The 24,479-nt window shown below is 40.4% G+C and overlaps 1 protein-coding gene across 2 annotated transcripts in view; it reads right to left on the reverse strand.

Moving 5' to 3' along the window:
- Positions 1-24,479, reverse strand: part of NELL1 (neural EGFL like 1) — a 932,437-nt gene that overhangs the window by 655,645 nt on the left and 252,313 nt on the right. For both annotated transcript variants that reach the window (XM_001092540.5, XM_001092655.5), the window contains exons 6-10: positions 24,403-24,475; positions 23,311-23,393; positions 15,264-15,398; positions 14,227-14,329; positions 4,851-4,924 (exon numbers count right to left, since the gene is read on the reverse strand). In XM_001092540.5, the coding sequence (XP_001092540.1) occupies positions 4,851-4,924; positions 14,227-14,329; positions 15,264-15,398; positions 23,311-23,393; positions 24,403-24,475 (468 nt within the window). The remainder of the gene's footprint in view (positions 1-4,850; positions 4,925-14,226; positions 14,330-15,263; positions 15,399-23,310; positions 23,394-24,402; positions 24,476-24,479) is intronic.

A 24,479-nucleotide genomic window follows, 5' to 3' on the forward strand; every position in this document is an offset into this window, starting at 1 on the left:
GCTGCCCAGCCAACCAGCTGTAACCGGGCTGGGGTTCCCTTTTGCACCGTGGAAGCTTTGTTCTTTTGCTCTTTTCAATAAATCTTACTGTTGCTAACTCTTTGGGTCCACGCTGCCTTTAAGAGCTGTAACACTCACCGTGAAGGTCTGCAGCTTCACTCCTGACAGTGAGACCATGAACCCACCAGAAGGAAGAAGCTCCAGACATATCTGAACGTCTGAAGGAACAAACTCGGGACACACCATCTTTAAGAACTGTAACACCCACCACGAGGATCCGCGGCTTCATTCTTGAGTCAGTGAGAAGCCAGTGAGACCAAGAACCCACCAATTCCAGACACACAGCTACATAATTAGGCACTGATGCAGTACCCACTGCATCAGTACCCACTGATGCAGAGAGACCACCACACGTGCGTACCCACCAGACCATCCGGACTTGTGGAATCTCTGGCATTCCCAGCAGCAGCCAAGAGGGCAAGAATGGAAATCAAAATAGGGAGGTTCAAGGAAGCTAACCTTTAGGGTACAGTCTGGCCAATGAGAGACAGAATATAGGGAAAGTCCTGCCTAGTCCTCCATAAAGAACAAAATTCAAGCTCTTCTTTGATTAGTATCTCCCTGAGTGCTTCTGCAAGTCTCTAAATGCCTCATTCTTTTCAATCTTTAAAATGCATTCCTGTCTGTTTTCCCAGAGGTGTGATGAAAAGAAAATGAAACAATGTAAGTAAGAGCACTTGCAAGGATGGTCTTTTCTGAGACACAGTGATTTCTGTCAGCTTGTCAGGAGATGCCTCACAAAGCCAGTTGTGCTTTGTTGTGGGGTTCTGGCTTTTCTGCTATGCACCATCTTGTACTTGCTCTCCTGCCTTTCCTTCCATACTTCCTTCTGTCTGTGCCTCACTCTTGCATTCCTAGGACTATACCCTTCCCCCTCCTCTATCCACCCCCATGACCACCAAAGAATAAATAAAGCATCAACACAAATACCTAGGCCTCAGGCTCTATTTTCTAGAAACCAGGATCAGATAGGTAAGAAGTGTTACTATTCTGACCAGTGTATCCCAGCTCATGTTAGGCAGAAAAGGGATGGGTTTGACAGTTCAACACAAGGCACTAGGCAAAATATTCCACATTCCTCCAGGGCTAGTGATTATGCCTGTAATTATCTTCCATTATGTTGCAGTGGGAGTGGTGAGGTGAGAAAAAATACCGTGCAGGAGGAAGTAATAATCTAAAGTGATATTCTCCAACCCAGCTCTTACTAGAACCCAATGGGGGAAAAGAACACAAGGAACTCTGAACTTCATTAACAATTAGGTAAAATTTCAGGATTTAAACCCAGGTCCACCTGACTGCAGATTTTGACCTTTCAACCACAATGCTACATTGTAAGAGTAATTAGACTCACCCTCTTACCCTCCAGAGAGAAGAAGTAAAGCCACTGGATAGAAGTTACAGGGGGGATAGATTTTCACCCAACTAAAGGAATTCTCTGATTCCTAATGTTTTTCAGCCATGGAAATCCACTAACCTATTAGGTTAGTAACTTCCCATTATGATACGCTGGAGGTGGGTTTTGTTTTGTTTTGTTTTACTTTTTTTTGAGATTGACGTCTCACTCTGTCGCCCAGGCTGGAGTGCAGTGGCACAATCTCAGCTCACTGCAACCTCCGCCTCCTGGGTTCAAGCAATTCTCCTGCCTCCGCCTCCGGAGTAGCTGGGATTACAGGCATGCACCACCATGCCCAGCTAATTTTTGTATTTTTGGTAGAGATGGAGTTTCACCATGTTGCCCAGACTGGTCTTGAATTCCTGACCTCAGGTGATCCGTCCGCCTCAGCCTCCCAAAATGCTGGGATTACAGGCATGAGCCACCAGGCCTGGCTGCAGGTGGGTATTTTTAAGTAGAAAATTATATAACAAAGTCTTATTATGATAGCTGGTCTCCAAAGATGCCTGTCTACCTAATGAATCATGCCTCCTGGTATTCTTGCCCTTGTATTGTCTGCCTCTACAATAAATCTGGCCTGGGCCTATATAGCCTTTAGAATGTAGAAGAAATGATGTTCCAGTTTTGGAGACCAGGTTATAAGAAATATTGGTGCTTTCACCTTGGTCTTTGGAAAGCTTATTCTGGGAGAACCTGACCAGCATGTGAGAAATCCCTGAGACCACCATGGTATAAAGAAGCCCAAGGGGCCAGGTGCAGTGGCTTACGCCTGTAATCCCACCACTGTGGGAGGCCAAGGCAGGTGGATCACGAGGTTAGGAGTTCAAGACCAGCCTGGCCAACATGGTGAAACCCCATCTCTACTAAAAATACAAAAATTCGTTGGGCATGATGACGTGGCTGTAATTCCAGGTTCTCAGGAGGCTAAGGCAGGAGAATTGCTTGAACCCAGGAGGCAGAGGTTGCAGTGAGCCGAGACTGTGCTACTGCACTCCAGCGTGGGAGACAGAGCGAGACCCGGTATCAGAAAAGAAAAAGAAAAAAAAAAAAAAAGCCAAAGGTAGACATGTCTAGGGGCTGCAGAGAACAAGGAACACTCATACACACACACACACACACACACACAGAGAGAGAGAGAGAGAGAGAGAGAGAGAGAGAGAGAGAGAGAGAGAGAGCGCACCTGAGAGAAATCTCTTTCTATTCATCTTTGCTGAGGTGCTAGACACAAAAATAAAATAGCCATCTTTGAGAGCCAGCCATGTCAAGCCTTCATAGGATTCCAGCTCCAGCAGCCATCGGATTGCAATTGCATGTGAGAACCCAAGTGAGAATCATTGAGCTGAGCCCATTCAACCCATGCAACCACGAGAAATAATAATAAAATATAAGTTTTAGCCACTAAGTTTTAGAGTTTGTGTAGATAGCCAAAATACAATCAAACTCAACACGTCTAAACCTGGTCTCATTTGCTCTTCATTCCCTCCTCACCCACAAAACATGTTCCTCCTCCTGAATGTCCCTCTTCCTGCATCAGTGTCTCGTCATCACCTAATGCAGAGAGCATTTATCACGTTTTGGCTTCTTCTGATCCAGTCTCCCTTCCCATGAGTACACAGTGTTCTTGGGGAATGTTTTCTCCATTGCATGCAGTCTTAATGGGATGGTAATTCCAGGTAACCAGCTCCTTACACAGAGGATAAAGGAGTTGAATTCTTCCCCATCCTGAACAATCAGAGCTTGGACATATGATCCAAACTTCGCTAATCATATGTCCTCTCTCTGAACTTTAAATCTTGTATAAGTGACTCCAGGACAGTAGAAATGATTGAAAGTCACTCATCACAGCAGCAATGTGCTTGCCAGGATCCCCGCTAGTAGGCCATTGCTATGGTTTCTGCTTCCTAATTTCTGGGACTCTGGTTTCTATCAAGTATCAAGCCTGGTCTGGACTTTTGAGGATTCTGCGAGTCCCCCAATATCATTTCAATAACATTGTCATTTTAACCTACGTTAGCCACGGGAGGTTTTGGCTACTTGGGAAAACAGAAACTGGTATTCCCTGCAACTCTACCAGGAACCTGAACATCATCTGGGTTTCTCTTCCCCATCATATTAGCCTTCCCCAAACCCAATCACTCGAGTCCTTTCAATTCCATTTTTCAAACAGCTCTCGAATCTCCTTTCCTGTACATCTTCACTATCACTGCCTTCAATCATAACCTTAGGTGATTTCTTACAATTATTCAAATTAATCTGGTGCTCCTCCAATCACTCCTCCCATTGCAATCACAGTGACCTTTGGAAATGCATGGCTGCTCGTAACACACACACACACACACACACACACACAGAGAGAGAGAGAGAGAGAGAGAGCGCGCAAGCTTCAATGAACTCTCATCTCCATTAAGATCAAGTCCAAACTAGTTTCATTCTCACCTGTTCTGTCTATCTGTCCAGGTTCATCTCTCATCACTCTCGCACATGTCCTCTAGAACTTCACTCAAGTCAAATTATTTGTAGGTCCCTAAGTAAAACCTGCTGTCTTTATTGCTTTAGGCATTTGTAAGTGCAATTCCTTTTGTTTGGAATGTGCCTTCTCCCTCATCTACCTAGGAAGCAATTATTGGTTAAGTAATCACTCACCCAAATACTTGCATGGCTGGCTCCCACACCTTACCCAGGGCTTTGTTCCAAACTTACATTTCAGAGCGGTCTTCTTAGTCCACCCATCCCCACCTCAGACCTCTCTATTCCTTCAGCCTACTTCATACTTTTATAGAATTTGGCTTTATATTATATGTTTAATTCTTACTATCTCCCTCACTACTCTGCAAGTTCTATAAAGGCAGTGACTATGTTTTGTTCACTGTTGTATATCCAGACACTATAATGCTGTCATATAGCATTTGCTTAATGCATATTTGTTGAATGATTATTGAATGAGATCTATGATTTTATACACCTTATTTCAAGTAATACATAGGACGGGCAGGCAGGAGAAAGAGGCATTTTTAACAGTATATCAGCCCTCTGGGAGTAGAATTAGTATTATCACAACTAGCATCGCAGACTGATTCCCCTAACACCAACTCAAAACCTTTTCCCGGGGCCACCCACCAGCCTCCCTAACTAATAGTAGCTGTTAGTTCTTTCTCCTCTCACATCCTTGCCTTAATAGCTTCTTCCAAGGCTACCTGACCCACAGCTGACCACAAGCTAACCACATAAATGACAGTGGCTGCATCCTCCCCATCCTGTACTCCAGCCCACCGCAGAGAGTTCCACCCCTCAGGGACCTATCCAGGCCAATATGCCCCACTCAAGAACCTTATCTAAAGCCCACACATCTATCTATTCGTTTTCCAGAAGTGATAGGAACCATAAAATTAACACTTACTCGGCATTCCCGACAGCTCTTGGTTAAAATCCGCTGGCCTTCTGCAAGAACTTTTCCTCCATAGATACATTTTGCTGTAATAAAACATAAAAATGGGTCAGACAGTCCTGCTGTGCCACAAAATGACCTCAGAGGTACCTTCCAACTCCAACAGATTCCACAGAAACCTAGATTCTCTGCTTCTGAGCAATACAAATCTCTTTGTCTAAAGTGAAAGACATGGGAATTGTGTGGAGGATAACCCTTAAATCTCCCAGGCAGGCCTCATCATGATTGTGTTTGCCCAGCCTTTACAGCCAGGATATACAATTATTTCAATGTTACAGTTGCCAAAGGAACTAGAGAATGAATTGATGTAGTAAGAAGCTAAAACAAGAAAGAACTGGTGGCAATCACTGTGGAGTACAATTAGCAGTGGCTTTGATTCAGACACTCCAGCTAAAACAAACAACTGGGTGAAAGGGGACTCACATATACTCCATTCCTCAGAACCTCAGCCACAATGGAGAAGGACACCGTTTCTTCTTCCTTGTGATCATGGGCGTGGGCGTGAGAAATACACATGAGACAAGTGAGAAATACCAGGAAAGCCTGTAAAGTGCTAGATCAATGCACTAGAGAGAATGCCTTTGGAAAGGTGAGTTTAAAAGGCTGCCAGGAAGGGCAGGGGGGTGAACTTGCAGAAAATTTCAAAGAGAAATATAAATGGAGCCCCTACCACTCAATTTAGATTGCACTGAAACTCATTTCTTGACTTAACTGGCTGACTCACTTTTAAGCAAGTACAGCTTATGTCAATTTGATATGATCCTAATATAACACCACCAAATTCTCCATCCACTTCAACAGGAAAAAAGCAGCAAATATCTGGTCACTCCCTCTCCTGCCCTGATGAGGACCCTTCTAGCCCCAGCTCTAGGAGGAACAGAAGCAATGATATGCACTCTAAGAGATCTCTCCCACTAATTCAGTGTTGGTCTTATAGAACCACCTCACCTTTCAGAACCCCTATATCTGTATCTGTTAAAAATGGGCTGATTAAATCTGGTGGTTTCCTAGTTATAAAATCCTCTGGTTTTCATGGGATGTTCATTCTTCATTCAAATAATATTTTAGTGTTACTAAAGGGCAGGCAACATGCTAACTGGTGATATAATGTTTCAAGAACCAAAGCTGTTTTCTCATGGAGCTTACAATCAGGGAAACGGACAGTAATTACATAATCACATCAGTGAATGTATAATTACTAAGTGAGGCAAGTGCTATGTTTGCAGATAAAGAACCTAGACCCCTTTTGATGTTGAGGGGCAAGATATGAAAGGCAAAGAGGGTGACCAGGTGAGAAATAGGGCTTTCATTCCTCCCTTCCAATAAAATAAAATAGTAGTCATCTAGTCCATTTTAGCCACAGGAAGAAGTCCAGGGACATGCTTTGCTTAACATCATACCCTGTAGTCGATGCTGTGGCATGTGGAGATCTACTTCCATGAGCAAAGGATACATTCTTACAACTGCTGTGACAGCTGGCAACTAACAGCTCTCCCCTGAATGGAGATCTAAGACTTGTATAGGGCTGTAGAGAGCCACCTTGCCCAAGGTGAAGAACATGGTACACAGTCCTGGCCCCCTTTCTCCAAACTGAGGACAACTCTGACGGGCCATTCCAGCTCCAAAGCTCCCTGTAGGAATGAGTTCAGTATGTGTTGTCACCACTGCAGCTCAACTTCTCCTTCTGCCCAATTCTTCTTCCTTCACCACCTCACTCCTATCCCAGAATTGATTCTCAGAGCACTTCCTAATAAGGTACATGTAAATCTCTATTTCAGAGCCTGCTTCCCCTCAGAACCTGACCTGTAGCCACCTCACTCCCCGCCCAAATATGTTCCACTCCTGCATTCTCCTCTCAGTGAATGGCAATGGCACAGGTATCCATCCCAGCTCCCACACCCCAGTGCCTGGCATCCTTCTAATCTCTCTGTCTTATACAACTCCATGTCCAATCAGTGTCCAAATCCTATCAATGTTCCCTTCTTAAGTTTCTCAAGTCAACCTCCTCCTCTCCATTCCCCACCCTCTGCCCGCAGACACTGTCTTTGTTCAGGCTGTCATCGTCCCTCTTCTTCAGTACTACCACAACCTCCTAGCTCTCCCATGTCCTAGTCCCTCCTAGCTCTCCCATGTTCTAGTCTCAATCTTCACCAGTCCTTCCCCCTATAACAGTCAGACATACATTTTTTTAAGTGCAAACATGAGGCCCTGCTTAAAATCAGGGTCCCTAAAGCTCTCAGAATAAAGTCCAAAATCCTTAGTTCAACAAACAAGGCCATTCATGAGGCTTCTTATCTCCCAAAGTTCACAGCCCACCATTTCCTGTGATTTCACTCACCCTCCCAAACACTCACACCTCCACATACGTTCTAGACACGCTTTCTCTCTCACTTCCAGGCCTTACATATACTGTTCTCTTTCTCAGAAACACCAGCAGAGCACCCCACCCACCTTCCACTGGCAACCTCCCCCTCTATACACCCATAAGCTTCCGGGCTTCCGCTTAGGGCTGACTTCCCTCAGAACTTGTTCTTACCCTTAAACACTGGTTAATCGTCCTCACTTCTTTATTCTATTGTACTTTGGACCTAATCCCAACAGAATATATATCACATGACATCCTAATTTCCCATTTAATTGTACACCCCACCATGTCCCTGCTGCTAATTGCAGCCTCCATGAGGGTAGGGACAATGCCTATAATTTTATCTCCAGCTCCAAGCCCCATGCCTCAGGACTTATTGTGAGTAATAATAAATCATTTTCAAATTAATGAGCCTCTAGTAGGTAGCAAAAAACAAATTTCTTGATCCACAGATAAGAGTTATTTCTGGCATTCAATACAACTTCAAACATTAAAAGTAGATACCAAAAAAATGGAGAATTAATATAATTGTCTGGATAGGTCCTTCACTAAACAAAATCTATCCCTGATCATCTTTTATACCTCAATTTTGTAGATAAATCGGCTGACCATGACTTGTGGATCCTAATGAGAGCTGGATTTCCCAGTGTACCTGTATGGGGAGACCACACCTCCAAGGTCTGGAATTCCTGTCTAATAAACTCCCACACTCCCAAATGTGGCTGCTGCCAACTTGGCAAGGCAGCATGTTCCAGAGTGACAGTTCTGCTAAGTGCACTGTTGTCAAATCTGCCATCTGCTTCTTGGCCCAAGCTGGGAAGCAAAGAAATAGACATTTGTTCTTCCTTTGCCCCTTGCCACTCCCACAATGGTATTAACACATTTGCTCCCCTGCCTTAAGGCACTTGTCCAAATCCTCTCTTCCCCTTTGAGAGGCTCATCTCAGAACTCCTAATCGGTAGATAAAAATGCCTCATTGTTTACTTTCACACCACACATGGAGACACATCCACCCCTCAAATCCACCAGTCTCTTATAAAAATTAAATGTCCACTGAACTTTATGTCCTCACATAGCAGGGTGCTTTGGTGCTGGCGAATGAGATCAACATGTTACTGCATGCCTCAACCATCTGCAGTTTGGCACTGGTGAATAATGTATGTATCTATGAAATTATCTTAGGACGACTTTCAGGATCACCACTAGAGGTCACAAGAATTTCTCCTGCTCTCTCATACTCATCCTCACTTCTCTGACAACAGCCCTCCTTCCCTGCCATTGCATTCCTATGCCTAACATCAGTCCTCATTATCCAACCTCTTGATCTATAGCCAAAAGGCATTTTTTTATGCCTGAGGAAATTCAAGCATAAGGTGAGTCAGGCTCTGGTGCGTTTGGCTGGGGCATTTGGGACTCCATTCCAACAGCTTTCAGTGTAATTAGAAATGTAAATGAATACCTAAAGCTCTTCATATCACACTGGTGACATGCAAACTAGAATATTTTGCAGTGCCCAAACACAAAATTGAAACCTAGCACCAACACACGTTTCTCCATTATGTCAGAAACAAATGTACTAAGGATATAAAGAGTTATGCAGTGTATCTTTTTGCACCCACAGACACCTGGCCCTTCAATTTTGACCTTGATTTGTCTGGTGCAATAATTGAAGACTTTTGCCATTCAGGTGCACACTGAATAACCAATTGACAGGTACAGCTTGACGTCCCTGTCAGATGTGGATGTAAGGTTTCCCTATCTTTATTTAGGTATTTGTACCCTGCACACACTTCAGCCATCCGTTGGTACTCAGCGGCCTAGAATGTCAAAATCAGCACAGTGTTTTACACTTCAAAGGAGAGTGGCAGATCAGAGAAGCTGAACACCCAAGCATCCCTCCTCCCTTAGTGAGCTGATTCACAGCCTTGGCTTCAGATACCACCTCTATGAGCAAGACACCCACATCAAACTAGTTGTCCTCAGGCATCTCTAACTCAAACATGTCAAACGGAATGTACTGCTCCCCAAACTGCTTCCTCCACCTGTCTTATTTCTGTTAATCACACCATGAGTCTCCCACATGCTCTTGTTCAAAACCTGGCAATTTCTCCCTTGCAGATGCTCTGTCCCTGATCCATTTGTCTCATGCAAAACAGTACCTGTGGAGTATCTCTAATGTGCCAGCTCCTTTGGTTGTCACCCACACCCTTCCCTTCCTTTGCATCTTCCCAGGCTGTGTCTGCCTGCCAGCCTCAACACCTCCACCTGGAATACGCCCAAGTTCCATATCCCCCACCACCTCCAGCTCTCTTGATGCAGTAGCCTTTCTAAAAGCACATCTTTGATTATGCCACAACTCTGCATTAAAACCTTGATTGGAGTACCAAAACCAACATTGGTTTATTTCCATGATTTTGTGTGTGCAATTCCCTCTGGCAGTTATGTTCTTATCTACTTTGTACGCCTGGAAAACTCTTCATTTGTCAATACCCTGCTCAGCTGTTGCCTATGATGTTTTCTTAACACACACATACATATGTACGTTTCAGATGGAGTTAATTACTCCCTTCTCTGTGTGCCTTCTATGTCTTCCATAGTGTTAATGTGAAATAATGCTCTTTATTGTAACAGAGATCTCTCTGGAGAACAATGGGTAGAGCCAACAGGTCAAGAGCATCCCACTGGGTTCTGAAGCCAGACTGCCAGGGCTTTATTTTGGCTCCCCGAAAACTGAGAGACCTTGGACAAGTCACTTCTCCTCTCTGGGTTTCACCTCCTCATGTGTAAAATGGGGATAGTAGTGGAGCCTACCACTTAGAGTTGTTGGAAGAATTAAATGAATTAATATATATAAAAGGTTAAATACACTGCCTGTCAGAGTAAATGATCCATATGTGTCACCTGTTGCCCCCAGAACTGACAATAGTGGCAGAAGGACCTCAGTAAGAATTACTGAATGTCTTCACCATCTTCATCATCCATCCGCCACTCAGGTTTGCAGCTCTATTTCAAACTCTTACCTACAAAAATCCTGTGTTATCATCAAATACACTACTCCCCTTTCCCTCTTCCACTCTTATTCCTTCACACATACTGTTTTGCATGGAAGAAATATTTTTTTCTCCATCTTCCTCACTCCTTCTATCTCTGGTAGATCTCAAATCTGTCTACCAAAATAATACAGATTTCAGGATGTTGCTGCCTGGAGATTGTGATTATGCAGGTCTAGGTGGAGCCCTGGAAACCTCCAAGTGTAAGAAGTTCACCAGAGAATTTTAACATGCAACTAGGTATATTAAACATGCCCTGAATAGAGCAGACACCTAACAAATGTTTGAGGAATGAAACTCCCTATTTTCTATACCGCCCATGGATGCTTAGATAAAGTTCTTTCCTATTTCTAAACAGATGCCCTCATCTGTAAGTGCTGTAGCTCCCAAGGCCAAAAGAAGTCCGTGAACACTCAGTGAGTAAGCAGACAACACAATCTGCTTTTACATATTGGCTCATTTTGCCTTTGTCATGTCCCTGCCTTTACCTGGTGTCCCTAGAAGCTTGGGCATTTTTCTTTAAATTCACATAAAAGAAATTTACTTCAGGCAGCTCCACAAAAAAATGAAAAAAATCAAAATAAGCAACCAAACCAAGGAAAAACATGGTACTCAGGAAACAGTAGTTTCAATTATATCCCTCACAACATTAAATGTGAATGGATTAAAGGATCCAATTCAAACAAAACAATCCAGACTGTCAGACTGGATTAAAAAAAAAGATTTGACTATGAGTTATTCATACAAGATACACTTTATTTTTTGTCATTTTAAAAAATATTTTATTATTATGTTTTAACTGACAAAAGGTATGCATATTTACGGTCTACGGCATGATGTTTTGAAATACATAGGCACTGTGGTATGGCTAACAACTAACATATGCATTACTTCACATACTTATCTTTAGAAGGGACAACCGAAGTAAATATTCTCTATCATGTTTCTGATATGAAGACGTTGAAAATGTCTAGAAATTCCACTGATTAGTGTTAGAACTCTGCTCTAGCAATCCTCATTCTCTTCTCCACCCCACTGCTTAACCCATCAAAGTCAACTTCTAGTAGGTTCTACATTTTTAACTTGGCTCCATGTCCTCCAGGAAGCATCCCAGGCCTTTCCCCGGTATCCTCCACCTCCCTCCCAGGCCATTCCTGTGTACTCCAACAGTGCTCCGTACACATGCCTAATGTTAGTGCACTTATAGTTCCAGACACTATAAACCATGTCTCTGCCTTGAAAGTGAGCTCCTCTAAAGCAGGGAAGGATCCCTCATCATTATTCCAGGCACCAGTACTCAGTAACCACTTAATGCATATTTCTATTAAAAACTAGTAAGAAACGAAAGCCCTCTAGCCCAGAGATTCTCAACCTTTTAATTACCAGAGGTGCCTTGTATCATTTCTTTTTAAGTTTTTCTAGAATAGTGTTTTAATAATGTATTTGTATTCCCACTTTATTAAACTCTGAACACATCAAACTACCAATCAGAGCTATGAGAAAATTAGTGCTACGTAACTAAATTGCTATGAATTCCATGCAAAGGAAAAAAAATAGAAACACTGATGTTTTAGTTAGTGCATGTATCAACATTTTAAAAAAAATTGAGTTATTTTCTGAAATAATTTTTAAAACCTAAAACTATCAAACAAATTAGCATAAAGAAAAATGACTGTCCCACACACATCTAGTGAGAGAGCAATTTAACTCTATGTATCCAGGGTCTTGAAAATGTTCATCTTTGGCCCAGTAATTCTAGCCTGAAGAATATATCTTCAGGAAATGTAAAATACAAAAATATACAAAAATGTGTTTTCTATACAAAACATGTTACTTAAGAGTACTTTATAATAGTGAAAAGTGGGAAACAATCTAGATATCAATGATTTGGGACTGGTAAAAAAAAGTTATGCAACAGTCAAACAATGGGAAACAATGAAGCTCATGAAAATGACATTTATGAAGAAGTTTTTAAAACATAATAATATATTTAAGTGACAATGGCAAGTTAACAGACCAGAATACAAAATTGCCCGCACAGTACAACCTCAACTGCACACAAAATATAATTTGTTTTTTTAAAAAAAGGACACAGCCACTAAAATTTCAAGAGTGTTTCTAAGTGGAGGTATTATGGGTGAATAAGTCCATCTTGATCTTTATCATTCTCTGTGTTCTGAAAATGTTAAGCCAAAAGCACAGTGCTTTTATAATTTTTTAAAAATATCAAAACGTTAAGACACAAACCCGCTGAAGGACTCATTACTTCCATGTCCAAACAACAACTTTGAAGAGATGGTATTCAGAGATCTGTGCAGGAACTCTAAATGATAGACTAAAACATCTCACATTTTTAAATACATCCCTAATAGCTTTTCTTTTTTGTTTTTTTGTTTGTTTGTTTTTTGCTTTTTTTGTTTTTTTGTTTTTGAGACACAGTCTCACTCTGTTGCCCAGGCTGGAGTGCAGTGGCACAATCTCAGCTCAGTGCAACCTCTGCCTCGCCTCCTGGGTTCGAGCAATTCTCCTGCCTCAGCCTCCAGAATAGGTGGAATTACAGGTGCCCACCACCACACCCAGCTAATTTTTGTATTTTTAGTAGAGGATTTTGCCATGTTGGCCAGGCTGGTCTCAAACTCCTGACCTCAAGTGATCCGACCGCCTCGGCCTCCCAAAGTGCTGGGATTAGAAGCATGAACCACCGTGCTTGGCCCCTAATAGTTTTTCAACTTCTTCTGCTGAAGAATATCAAGAATGAAACCAAATAATCTGTACCTACCAACAACTCTCTCCATCATGGGATCAAACTATATAATTCAGTATCCAGACACCTGAGCTGCATATATTGCCAGACATGACTTCCAAAAGTTCTTGGAACAGAAATAAGAAAGTTCTTCTCCTTAGAGCAACTCCAAGTACATCCCCCAGAGCAATGGGTGCAGTGTGCCAACCATAAAAAAAAGGAAGATTACAAAGTTCCTTTTTGAAAAGTTCAACAATTATTTGGGCTGCTGCAACCCACTTTCACTGCTATTCCCACTTTCAGTGTCATAATAGGTGACATGCTGTTCCTGGCAGAATGATAGACCACTGTGCTTTGAAGGCTACTGACATTGGTGTGTTTCTTTTGGTAAATAAATGACCTTGAAAATTATCTATAGCATACATTTCTGACCAGAACTCTCCTTTTCTGTAGAGGACCATATGGATTGATAAAAAGGCTATGGGCTTTGTAGTCAACAGAACTAGTTTTCTGTCTCACCTCTGCCACTCACCAGCCTCATGATCTTGGTAAGTTAACATCCCTAAGCCTCAGCTTCCTGTAAAATAGGGATAATAATAATACCCACCTCAACAGTTGCTGTGTGAATTCACTAAGCTAGTAGATTTAAAGCATCCAACACAGTATATGGCACATACCACATGTTCTAAATGATAGCTTCCATATTTTAACTGAATTTCATCCCGAAGTTCCTAACAAAGGCCCCTTAAGAAGAGGAGAATCTAGCCAAAACCTCAGAAAGCCAAAATACAGAATTTGGCCTTTAACTTGATCACTTAGAATGAGGGGACTAAAGCCTATGGAGCTTTGGAGTTGTTAATTCACAGATCAGCCTCACCCACTTGTTGGACAAGTGACTTAATCCCTGTGAACACACGTTCCTTCCACAGAGAATGAAAGAAGAACAGTAATTACAGTTGATGTTAGGATTTTTTTTTAAAAAGCCCATGTTAAGTGTCTGCCACGTTGCAAGTGATTAAAATACTGTGGCTCTTCTTACCATATATTTAATGTTACATCAACTGCCAATGTTTCATTTCATCAATGTCAATGAGTTGAGTCCAGAAAAACACGGAAAATAAATAAATCTCAAAACACAGACAGCCAGTCTGGCCCTCAGTCAGTACTTACGTCGGCAGACCTTACAGCACTGGCCAGCAATGTGCACCGGGAGGGAGTCTGGGGAACAATTGAGAGGGGGACAGGACATCCTTCGGCATTCCACTGCACCACTCTGAGGAAGGAAGCACATGGAACATAATCTCAGAAGTATCCTTTGATAGCTCCTGTTGTGGAGATCATTCAGATCTCATCCTAGAAAACTCATCGGGGAAACAGAAGCAGTATTAGAATTCCCAGTCCACTCCAGGACCACAAATAAAGTGTTTTCTCCAGCCCGAATGACCCGTACCACCTCAATTACGTTTCTGAAATACATCACTGGTTTCATTCTACCTGCCCATGTATGCTAACTAGATTATGCAGAAAACAAAAAGTCTATTTTTATAAGAACATAAATAACACATTTGCAGACCCTGTCAATCATTTCTGAGGCTCTAACAATCTGTTTTGTATTTTCCTAGACAAACAATGGCATTCTTTGGATATTTATCAAGTAATTTCAACTGGACAGGGATTACATACTAATTTTTGGAGGGGGCTGTTATAATTCACTGAAACAGATGAAGGGATATACAAATAATGGATATCCTGACAGTGATAGTGAGTCAGGGAGGAAACGTCTTACAATTATTTGAAACAGGTGATGGATACACTTTGTAAAAGACAACAAAAACATGTAGAGAATAATTAAACTCCCCTTTTAAAGTTATTCTGGTTGTGAATAAGGATAACCATTAGGTTGTTTGAAAATCAAAGGAGTCCCTTCTTTCTACTATATCCCAACCTTCAAACTCCAACCATTGCATCTTAAATCAAACTAGAGTGTGTTGGCAAGGGAAAGCAGATTTTAATTTCCAAGTATTCATGTAAGACATGACACTTTTCCAGCATTGTTTCACAATTGCTCATATGGCTAGTGGGTGCTAAGTAAAAACCTAACAATTCTTAGAGTTAACATTATTTATTAAAGAACCAGGTTACACTCTAATTATCAAACTTGTCCCCTTACAATTGTTTTTACTGTATTTATTTACAAAGAGGCTTACTTTGCAAGTGCAGTTCCTGCAATGGTCACCATCTACCCAAGAGTCTTGGTCTCGATAGAGCAGTCCACTCACTTGACAAGTCTTCTCACAATGACAGTTTTCCAATTGACTAAGTCTTGTCTCTGCATAATTTAGCTGCAAGCAAGAGTTACTGAATGTAATTTCTGTAATTCAATTGCATCATCCTAACAAAGCTAATAGCAACAAGAAAAAAAACCCTTCTGAGAAGAAAGTGCTCAGAGCAGTTCACTGATTCTTAGCATTATCTGGTTTTTGTTTTATTTATTTTTTTACACAAGGTGGAATCACTCTAAATTGAAGACATATTGGCTATCATGGTCTAATGAATACCAAATGAGACATTAAACTGTATCTCAGGAACCTCATGGGTGTTCATAAATGTGTGTGCTTTCCATTCAAGCCCACACAAAAACACTCATAATGAATGTGTTCTCAAGGACTCATTATGATGTTTACAGGCGATCTAATCAGGAACTCCAAGGCTCTTACATTTATCTCCCACTATCCTCTCTATGTTCTTCACACACTAATTAGAATGTCATGGTTTACAAACTAGGAAGTCACTGCCTTCTGTCTGATGAAAAATTCTGGAGAACTGAGGCCAGAAAAAAAAGAAAAGTTGTAAGAGGATCCCCCAAACAGAATGCCCCAGGAATTCACTTTTGTGTTTAGAAGAAGGTCAGGAAAAGTAACCAAACCCCCAGGTAAGATCAGAATTTTGTAAAATAACCTTTTTTATTTTTCTAGGCCACCCAGTCATTGCCAATAATCACAGAGTCTTAGACTCTCCCGCTGGAAAGGGATTATAAATCTTGAATATCCTCACAAGAAACCTCAAGTGATTATCTAGCCTTTGCACATCTCCAGTGGAGGAACATGTATTATCTTCCAAGGAAAGCCACTTTTTTCAGTTAGCTCTCAATGTTTGAAACATTTTTCATGGTTTTGGCTGTGAAATTTTTTTTTTTTCCTGCCATGCCTAGGTTTTCATTGTAACCTATCCTGAGCAAACCTAATCTTCATGCATTTGAGGTTATCCTGTCGTCTTGACCACACTTGGCACGACCAGTTTCCCTTAACAGCCCCTCATGATATGATTCCAAGCCTCTCTTCTGATCACTTTTCATACAGCCTACTCCAGTTTACCTTCAAAAATATGGTGCAAAAAAACCCTAAATACAGCACTTTGATATGATCTGTCTACCGTCACATCCATATGAAAGAGTAACTCAGTCTAGTAGTGATATTACTCTCCCTTTCCCTTTCCTTACATAGAGACCACCATGACTGAAAAACAAGTATCATTTCCTAGAAAATTATCTGAGTTTCTTTTTCCCTTCTCAATCATGTTTATCCTTTCATGTCTTAAGTACTTTCCCCATACAGAAGATCAATTCAACATTTGATCTAACTAAGATTGTTTTAAGCCACTATTTTAAATATAATAGATAAATCTAGGGAAAGACTTCCACCATCTTTCTACATTAACTATGGTTCCATTTCATACACATTCCTCCGACTTACTCATACCAGAACTACTCTCTGGAAATGGAATCCACATGTAATTCTAACCTTTGTTTTTGTCATTTATTTCATCCTCTTCCTCCAAGCTTTTGGAATTTCTCAAGAAAACTTGCCCCTTGTCTGCCTTTTATGGGTGGTAGCAAAGGGCAGAAAAAACAACAAGTAGGATCTTAGACCAACCACCATGCACCATGAGCAGCCCCTAAAGACCTAAGAGTTGACGCTGCCTGAAATGTTAGCTTCCTATCACTCCTTCTAATATGCATGATCTTCTAAAAATTTATGTTTCACTTAAAACCCCAACCCAGGCCAGGTGCAGTGACTCACACTGGGAGGACAAGACGAGCAGATGACCCAAGGTCAGGAGTTCGAGACCAGCCTGGCCAACATGGTGAAACCCTGTCTCTACTAAAAATACAAAAAAAAAAAAAAAAAAGCCAGGTGTGGTGGCAGGCGCCTATAATCCCAGCTGCTCTGGAGGCTGAGACATGAGAATCTCTTGAACCTGGGAGGCAGAGGTTGCAGTAGGCCAAGACCACGCCAGTGCACTCCAGCCTGGGCAATAGAGCGATACTCCGTCTCAATAAATAAATTAATACAACAAAACTCCAGCTTAATCATAGAGTTTATAGAATCTATGATAATTAAGTTATTTGGCAATGCTTTAGGAAACAGACAAAATACACTTCTGAGTTTGGTGATACTCTTGGACTCTGAGGGATGATGGCATATGGTTTGGCCACTTGCCAATACCAAAATCTGAAAATGTTCAAGTCCTTTATATAAAATAGTATAGTTTGCATATAACATATGCACATCCTCCTATATACTTTAAGTCATCTCTAAATAACTTATAATACCTAATACAATGTCTAAACATCAATTCATTCACATGGATTCAATGCAGTACTTGGTACACAGAAAATTCAAGTTTTACTCTCTGTAACTTTTTGGAATTTTTTTCTAAATATTGTTGTCCATGGTTGGTTGAATCTACAGATGTGGAATCTCAATAAAAAGAAAGTGACAACTTCTCACTTATCTTTACTTCATTTCTATAGCCCCAGTAGTTCCTACATAAGGGCAGTAACAGATATATGGCCTTGGATTGAACAACAGAGTTGAACCAGATCTGCATTCCTCCTAAAAGGGTCTCAGAATTGTGTACCTTTGTGAGAAGACTCATTCCTGACTTACTCTGAAAATCTGAAACAATTCTGGTGTCTGTATCACTCCAAAAAGGGAACTTCTTACAGACTAAATGGCCCAAAAGGCAATTCTACATCTATCTAAGCTTTCTTAAAATCCAGGAGCTTGCCTAAGGGTAACAGTGGCAATTTCTAGCACTGTCCCACAAAGCTGAGCTATGCTCACCTACAAAACTCAATTCCAAGGAAAATGTCAGTTTTAATATAATAAAAGCTATTCTCAAGGCTGATTTTGTTTCCCTTCTGAATGTGGTTTTTATTTTTAATATTTTTAGCCTTTCCTGACAACATTGAAAAGTCCTATTCTCTGTAATAATAAGAGCACATCAAATAGACACAAAGGCAAAGGGATGTTAAGGCAAAAAGCTAATTTTTCAAAGATGCTTCATGTAACCTCTTGCCTTCCCCTTCGCTCCTGCTAAATCCTAAAAGAGCAATAAAGGAGACAAACAACTGTGAATCAAAAAATGAATTACATTTTCTGTCATTGGTATTAGCATGCTGGATTTATACACATTCATTTTCAAAAGCTATTTCTATACTACCTGCCACTTTCTCTAAGATTGTCTGCAGATTCAAAATAGATATGGTATCAAATCTACATCTCCATTCTGTCTTCCTTTTGTTTATGCCTTTATCTAAGCACCAGGGACCAAATCATTTATTCTTAACTCTACACAATGAAAGACAGACAGCAGAGGCCTTTTTTTAATCGTCAGAGGTCAATGAACAGATCTAAGTATATTAGTCGTGTGGTGGATTGTTTCTTTTCTTTGAAATACATTTATTTGGCATTTGCTATATGAAAGGAAAAAACAGGCTTCTATTGTTAAACATTTGAGCTTAATTGAAAATTCATTATTGAATTCCTCAAAAGAATGAAAGTCTCAAAATTAAAGATGTTACAAGCTTAAATGCCACTCCAAGTGTGGCTTGATTTGCATACATAGATTTGTCACAAATATTTAAACAGAAGTAATCAAGAAAGTCCCAGTCTTCAGTATCTCTTCTTTCTGAGCTTGAAGTCAGAATGGGATTACAGTGCAGTTGGGATCTGATAGCAGGACAGAGCCCGACCCTGTCACAATGTTCCCAGCAGGTAGGTAGTTCCCACAATGTCAAAACCACCTGAGAGAACCTTCAGAGTAAGCCAGGGGTGTGGCTGATGCTTGTAGATCACTAAGGGAAACGGAGGAGGACAAAAAAGGGTTATTGCTTGAGGTAGCAGCCCCATCTCTTCTCTGCCTTAAAAAAAGTATAGTTTTGCCAAAATGCCAGAATTCCTCAACAGAGCTCTTATCTACCCTGACCCCTGTCCTGTATCAAGCAAGGGCACAGTCACTTGCCAGCATGCCTAACCCTAAAAGGAGAAAAGGAACAGTGAGCTCTCCTACACAGACCCCTGGACTGATCTGGTATCTACATCTGTTTGGTTCTGATTTTGGCTACCAATTCCTATCCAGCTTGTACACAGAGTTTCCTCTCTGGAAGGGTTCCAGGGTTTCCACCTTGACCCAAGAGGAAGGACTTCCTGCTGTTTCCCAGGACTCCCAGACTAGGGTCTTGACAGCAATGTACAGGCTCTACCAGACTTTGTGATTTCAAGTCACTGGGTAAGATGTGCATTTTCTTAAAGACCATTTTCTCTAAGGAACCATCATCCCCCCATGGTTGTCTATATTTTCTAGGTTTAAGGGTACAAATAGCAGCAGCCACCAACTAATGAATGACACTTGTGTGACATGCAACAAACCTCATTTACCTGGGCTCACAGAATCTTTACAAGAGCAGGAATAATTGTCACCATTTTACATATGGGGAAACAGATGCTGAAACAAGTCGAATAACTTATTCAAAGCTACAAATATCCAAGGAGATTATAAAATAGAGACTCAGAATCGTTATCAGCCTGACTTTAAAGCCCATTCTCTATCTCCACTATGAATTATATGACTGTCTACTCATCTTAATCAGAACTGCTGGACAACTCAAATCAAACCTCCAAAAATTACCTCCAGCCCCATTAACCAAATTCTGCCACAATCGGCCTATTTAATTAAAAATAAAGACTGGGCCCAGATAAATTTAGTGCCATAGAATTCCTTTTGCATCTGGGAACCATATTCAACTTCAAGTCTGCCTGACATCTCCAGACTCCATCTCCTTCCATCTGCCAAAAGAGTGAGTTACATTTCTGCCTCCACCAAGATGGCAGACTACATACCCTGAAGGACTTCACCAACTGAACCAACTAAACTGCTGTATTCAATATATAAATTAAAACTTTTGAAAATTGTCACTGAGCTAATATAAAAGGAAGAAAGTCATGGAGTCCAAAACAAAGTGACTGCAGGGATCCCAGGAAATAAGTGAGCACTAAAGACAACAACATCCTGAAGATTTCCAATGAAATGTGGAGCCCTTGAGCTTCTATCCTGGTGGTTGCACAGGGTATAGGGGACAGAGCTGGGAAAAAGTATCTTCCCAAGTTGGGTACCTTAAAGGAAGCCCCTATATAAAGATTTGGTACTAACATGTGATACCGTCAGTCTTAGAGTGAACAAAAAGCAGGCTTGCACAAGGCAAAGAAAGAAAACTTTCATGTTCAGACCTTGGCGCCAGCTAGAAGGAAAAAAAAAATCTTCCTTGAAAATCCTTAAGGAATACTTTCCTGAGACTTCACCTGGCCTATCCTAGGTGTAGCAGTCTGATTCTGAGCAATCTGGTCTGAAAATACTTAAGTAGATAATGTCAAAGAATTTTCACATATTTCCAAGGAAAACAAGCAGCTCATAGCCAAAAGGGTGCATTAAGAGACCTTATTCTTTAAAAAATAATAAAATAATACAATAAAAAAGAGACCTAGCCCTTGCCATAACCTTCCTCTTTGAAAAGTTACTACAAGTTCTATGTTGATACATTTCATTCCCAACAGGAGTGATCTGAAAACTTTAGTTCAGCTCAATAAAATGATCAAACATTCATTTCTCTTTTCCTCTCTTTTTATTTGCTCATTCTTAGTAGTATCTCCATCCTTCTGCCAGTGGATGGAGAGGGTTAGAAAGAGTAATATTACTCCCTATTTATATCTTTTATCTCTCTTCCTAACCCTATCTTGTCAAACCATAAACTTTCTCAGTCATGATTCAACTTTCAGGATCTAACTACCTGAGTTCAGGTCCCAGCTCTGCATCTACTCTCTTAGGAAAAGTTATCAGACCTTCCTGGACCTCAGTCATCTCATCTGTAAAGCAGACTAATAAATTAAAGCAAGCTCAAAGGACTGTGGTAAAGATTAAAGTGACAGTGGATATAAAAGCTTAAGCATTATAACTAATACATAGTAAATGCTTGTATTACTGATTTTCCGTTTCTTTTAGATCAACGGTTGACAAACTAAGGCCAGTGGACCAAATCTCGCTCGCTACTTACGTTTGTATGTCCTGTAAGCTAAGAATGGTTTTTATAGTTTTCAAGAGTTATAATTTAAATGATTATACTTAAATGAACTAAGTCTACACATAATATCCCTGATTTTGCCTCTTGGCTTGCAAGTCCCAAAATTTAGTAGCTGGTCCCTTACAGAAAAAGTTTGCCAACGCTTATTCTAGATGATCACAGATTTCAAATTACGCAGCAAAGATGGAAGTACTCAGTTTTCAAATTGTAATTCTATACACGGTTTGGAAGGAACAGACTTAAAAATCTGCCAAAGTGCCAAAGGGAGGTTTAGAAAGTGGATTAAACCATTTGCTGCTTGCAATTGCCCACAATTAAATATATTCTGCCTCACAAATGCCCATTTTATATAATAATGTTTTGAGAATAGAGCTCAATGTAGTTCCTAGATGATGTGTGGCTAAAAAGAGAAAAATGACATTCTCTGCAATGGGAAAGAATGACGTCCTCGAAGCTGGAGAATGAAGAACCACAGTCACCTGAGACTGAGTGGCATGTTTCCTGTTCCAAAAATTTGGTAGCATGCTAAAATATAATTAACAGTATTGAGATCAAGCTGCTCCAGACAATATGAAATAAAAGCCTCTCCACGACACAAGCTGGGAAGGCAAATAATCACCTGCGTTTCACATTCCCACTATACTCTGAAGTGAAAAGCTAATGCTTCGGATCTAAGCCCCAGTCTCAATCGTTTTCTCACAAAAATTATGCATCTCTCCTTTCCAGACAAAAAGGGGCTTGGCTTAGCCAAAAACCCAGTTTGAAATAGAAACATTGTCTTCAGCAGCACAATCCATGGGTCCAAAATATAGCCTTATCTCGCAAACGCTTACCTACCCACCAATTTTTTTGCACATGCCATGGCTAATGGTAGGGAGCAGTCTTAGCCGCAGGTACAATAGGATTAATGTATCATTTTCACTGTTATTAAAATTCTTCCTTTGGCAGAGTATAATGTCTCTTAGGGCCAACCTAATTCTTTCTTCGCCCTAGGCTGGAACTCATGTCCACGACTGATTGGTATGATAACAACAGCATTAGCCACATTTTCTATTTTTTCAGTGTCTTTTTCAACAAGGCTCAAGGCTTTTCATTATGAATATACACTTTATGAATATATATTAAAGCCCTTAGTTGTTGACACACTGGGCTCTGCCACTCAATATGAACATATCTAGGGTAGAAAGTATGTCTTGCTCACCATTGCCTCTTTGTGCCCAACACAGTGCCCAGCAAACAGCAGGTCCTCAAAAGATGCTTGTTAAGTGGATGATGGAATGGAGAGGAGGAAAAGGTGCAGAATTATAAAAACAAAGGTGTTGAAAGGCAAATTTGGCCTCCTTTGCTATTTAACTCAGAACCAGCCTTGAAATGAATTATACATTAAAAATGGAATGTAATGCCTTCCTTTGACAGTAATCTGTTCCTAACCATAGCTATTTTGCCCCTTCCGATTATGCGCAATTATTCTTACATCCAAAATGCATTAGCTTATAAGAGCAGTGGCTCTGACCATAGATCATCTTACAGTATTACTACTTTAACAGCCAATGGGCAAATTCCTTTTCCACTCCCATAGAATCTACAGTGATACATATTGCCTCTTGCTTCCAAACATTTTTCAAGTAAACATTATGATACAGCTTAATAGCACCAAAGACAGGAATGGTTATGTTTACTATTGGTAGTCCTATTTTGAGTAAGAATAAAACATTTTTGTAGTAACATATAGCAGATGCCAAGGCTAAAAATGTTTCCATTATAACACATCACTCCGAATTCCAGATAGGACAGAAAAAGAAATGAAACATCACAAGTGAAATTTAGATACCTACTTTTGCAGTCATCTTGGCCAAAAGCTCTTGTAAATCCATTATTCCTTGTACCAGGCTTAAGAAATCACTGCAGGTTGGGCAAGCTCAATAAAGAAAATATAAAATGTATATTTATATTGTGCTAATATAAGCAATAAAATTTTAAAACAGTAGATATGTGACTATGTAGAAGAGTTTTTTGGGGGTTTTTTGGTCAATATTGCTTTGAAATTTGAGTGAAATCACAGAGGATTTCAGGTCTGGATCTTTTCCTATTTTAATAAGCAAAAAGAAAGGAACAGGAAAAAGGCACTGTTAACTAAAAAGAAAGGCAACATGACACTTTAAAGTTAAAATTAAATTCTCATTTTTACAGGGAGGTAACTGAAAAAATGTTAAGTATCATAGAAGAAGAAAAAGTAAACTCTCATCCAGGTCAAGAATCTTAATGAATAGTTTTTTAAAATATATATTAAACATATCTTTCTATATCCACCAATAGAATCTGCTAACTCTTCTTTTCAAATTTTAATTCAATAAATGATACGGGTTGGCTGCATCCCCACTCAAATCTCATCTTGAATTGTAGCTCCCATAATTATCACATGTGGGAGGGACCCAGTTGGAAATAATTGAATCATGAGGGCAGTTACTCCCATACTGTTCTCATGGTAGTGAATAAGTCTCACAAGAGCTGATGGTTTTATAAGGGGTTTCCCCTTTCACTTGGCTCTCATTCTCTTTGCCTGCCACCATGTAAGATGTGACTTTGCTCCTGTTTTGCCTTCCACCATGATTGTGAGGCCTCCCCAGCCATGTGGAACTGTGAGTCAATTAAACCTCTTTCCTTTATAAACTACCCAGTCCATAGTTTATAAAGTTTATAAAGACTACAGTATGTCTTTATAAGCAGTGAGAAAACCAATTAATCCAATAAATGATACATATTTTTTTAAAGACACAGAGTTATATAATGTAGATATTAAGTTCTCTTTCAGTATCCCCAGCACCTCGGAAGTCAACACTGTAAACAATTTGGGTCTATCTTTCCAGATGTGTTTCTCTGATATGATCAACAAGTTATATATCACAATGCTTTAAGTTGCTACTTACTGCGATTTAGATTTGGACACTGTGTTATATATCCATTCGGCATAAAGATGATCTTCCCATCTTGGATGATCCCCTTG

This window comes from Macaca mulatta, chromosome 14 (assembly GCF_049350105.2).
Source record: "Macaca mulatta isolate MMU2019108-1 chromosome 14, T2T-MMU8v2.0, whole genome shotgun sequence".
Classification (NCBI taxonomy): Eukaryota; Metazoa; Chordata; class Mammalia; order Primates; family Cercopithecidae; genus Macaca; species Macaca mulatta.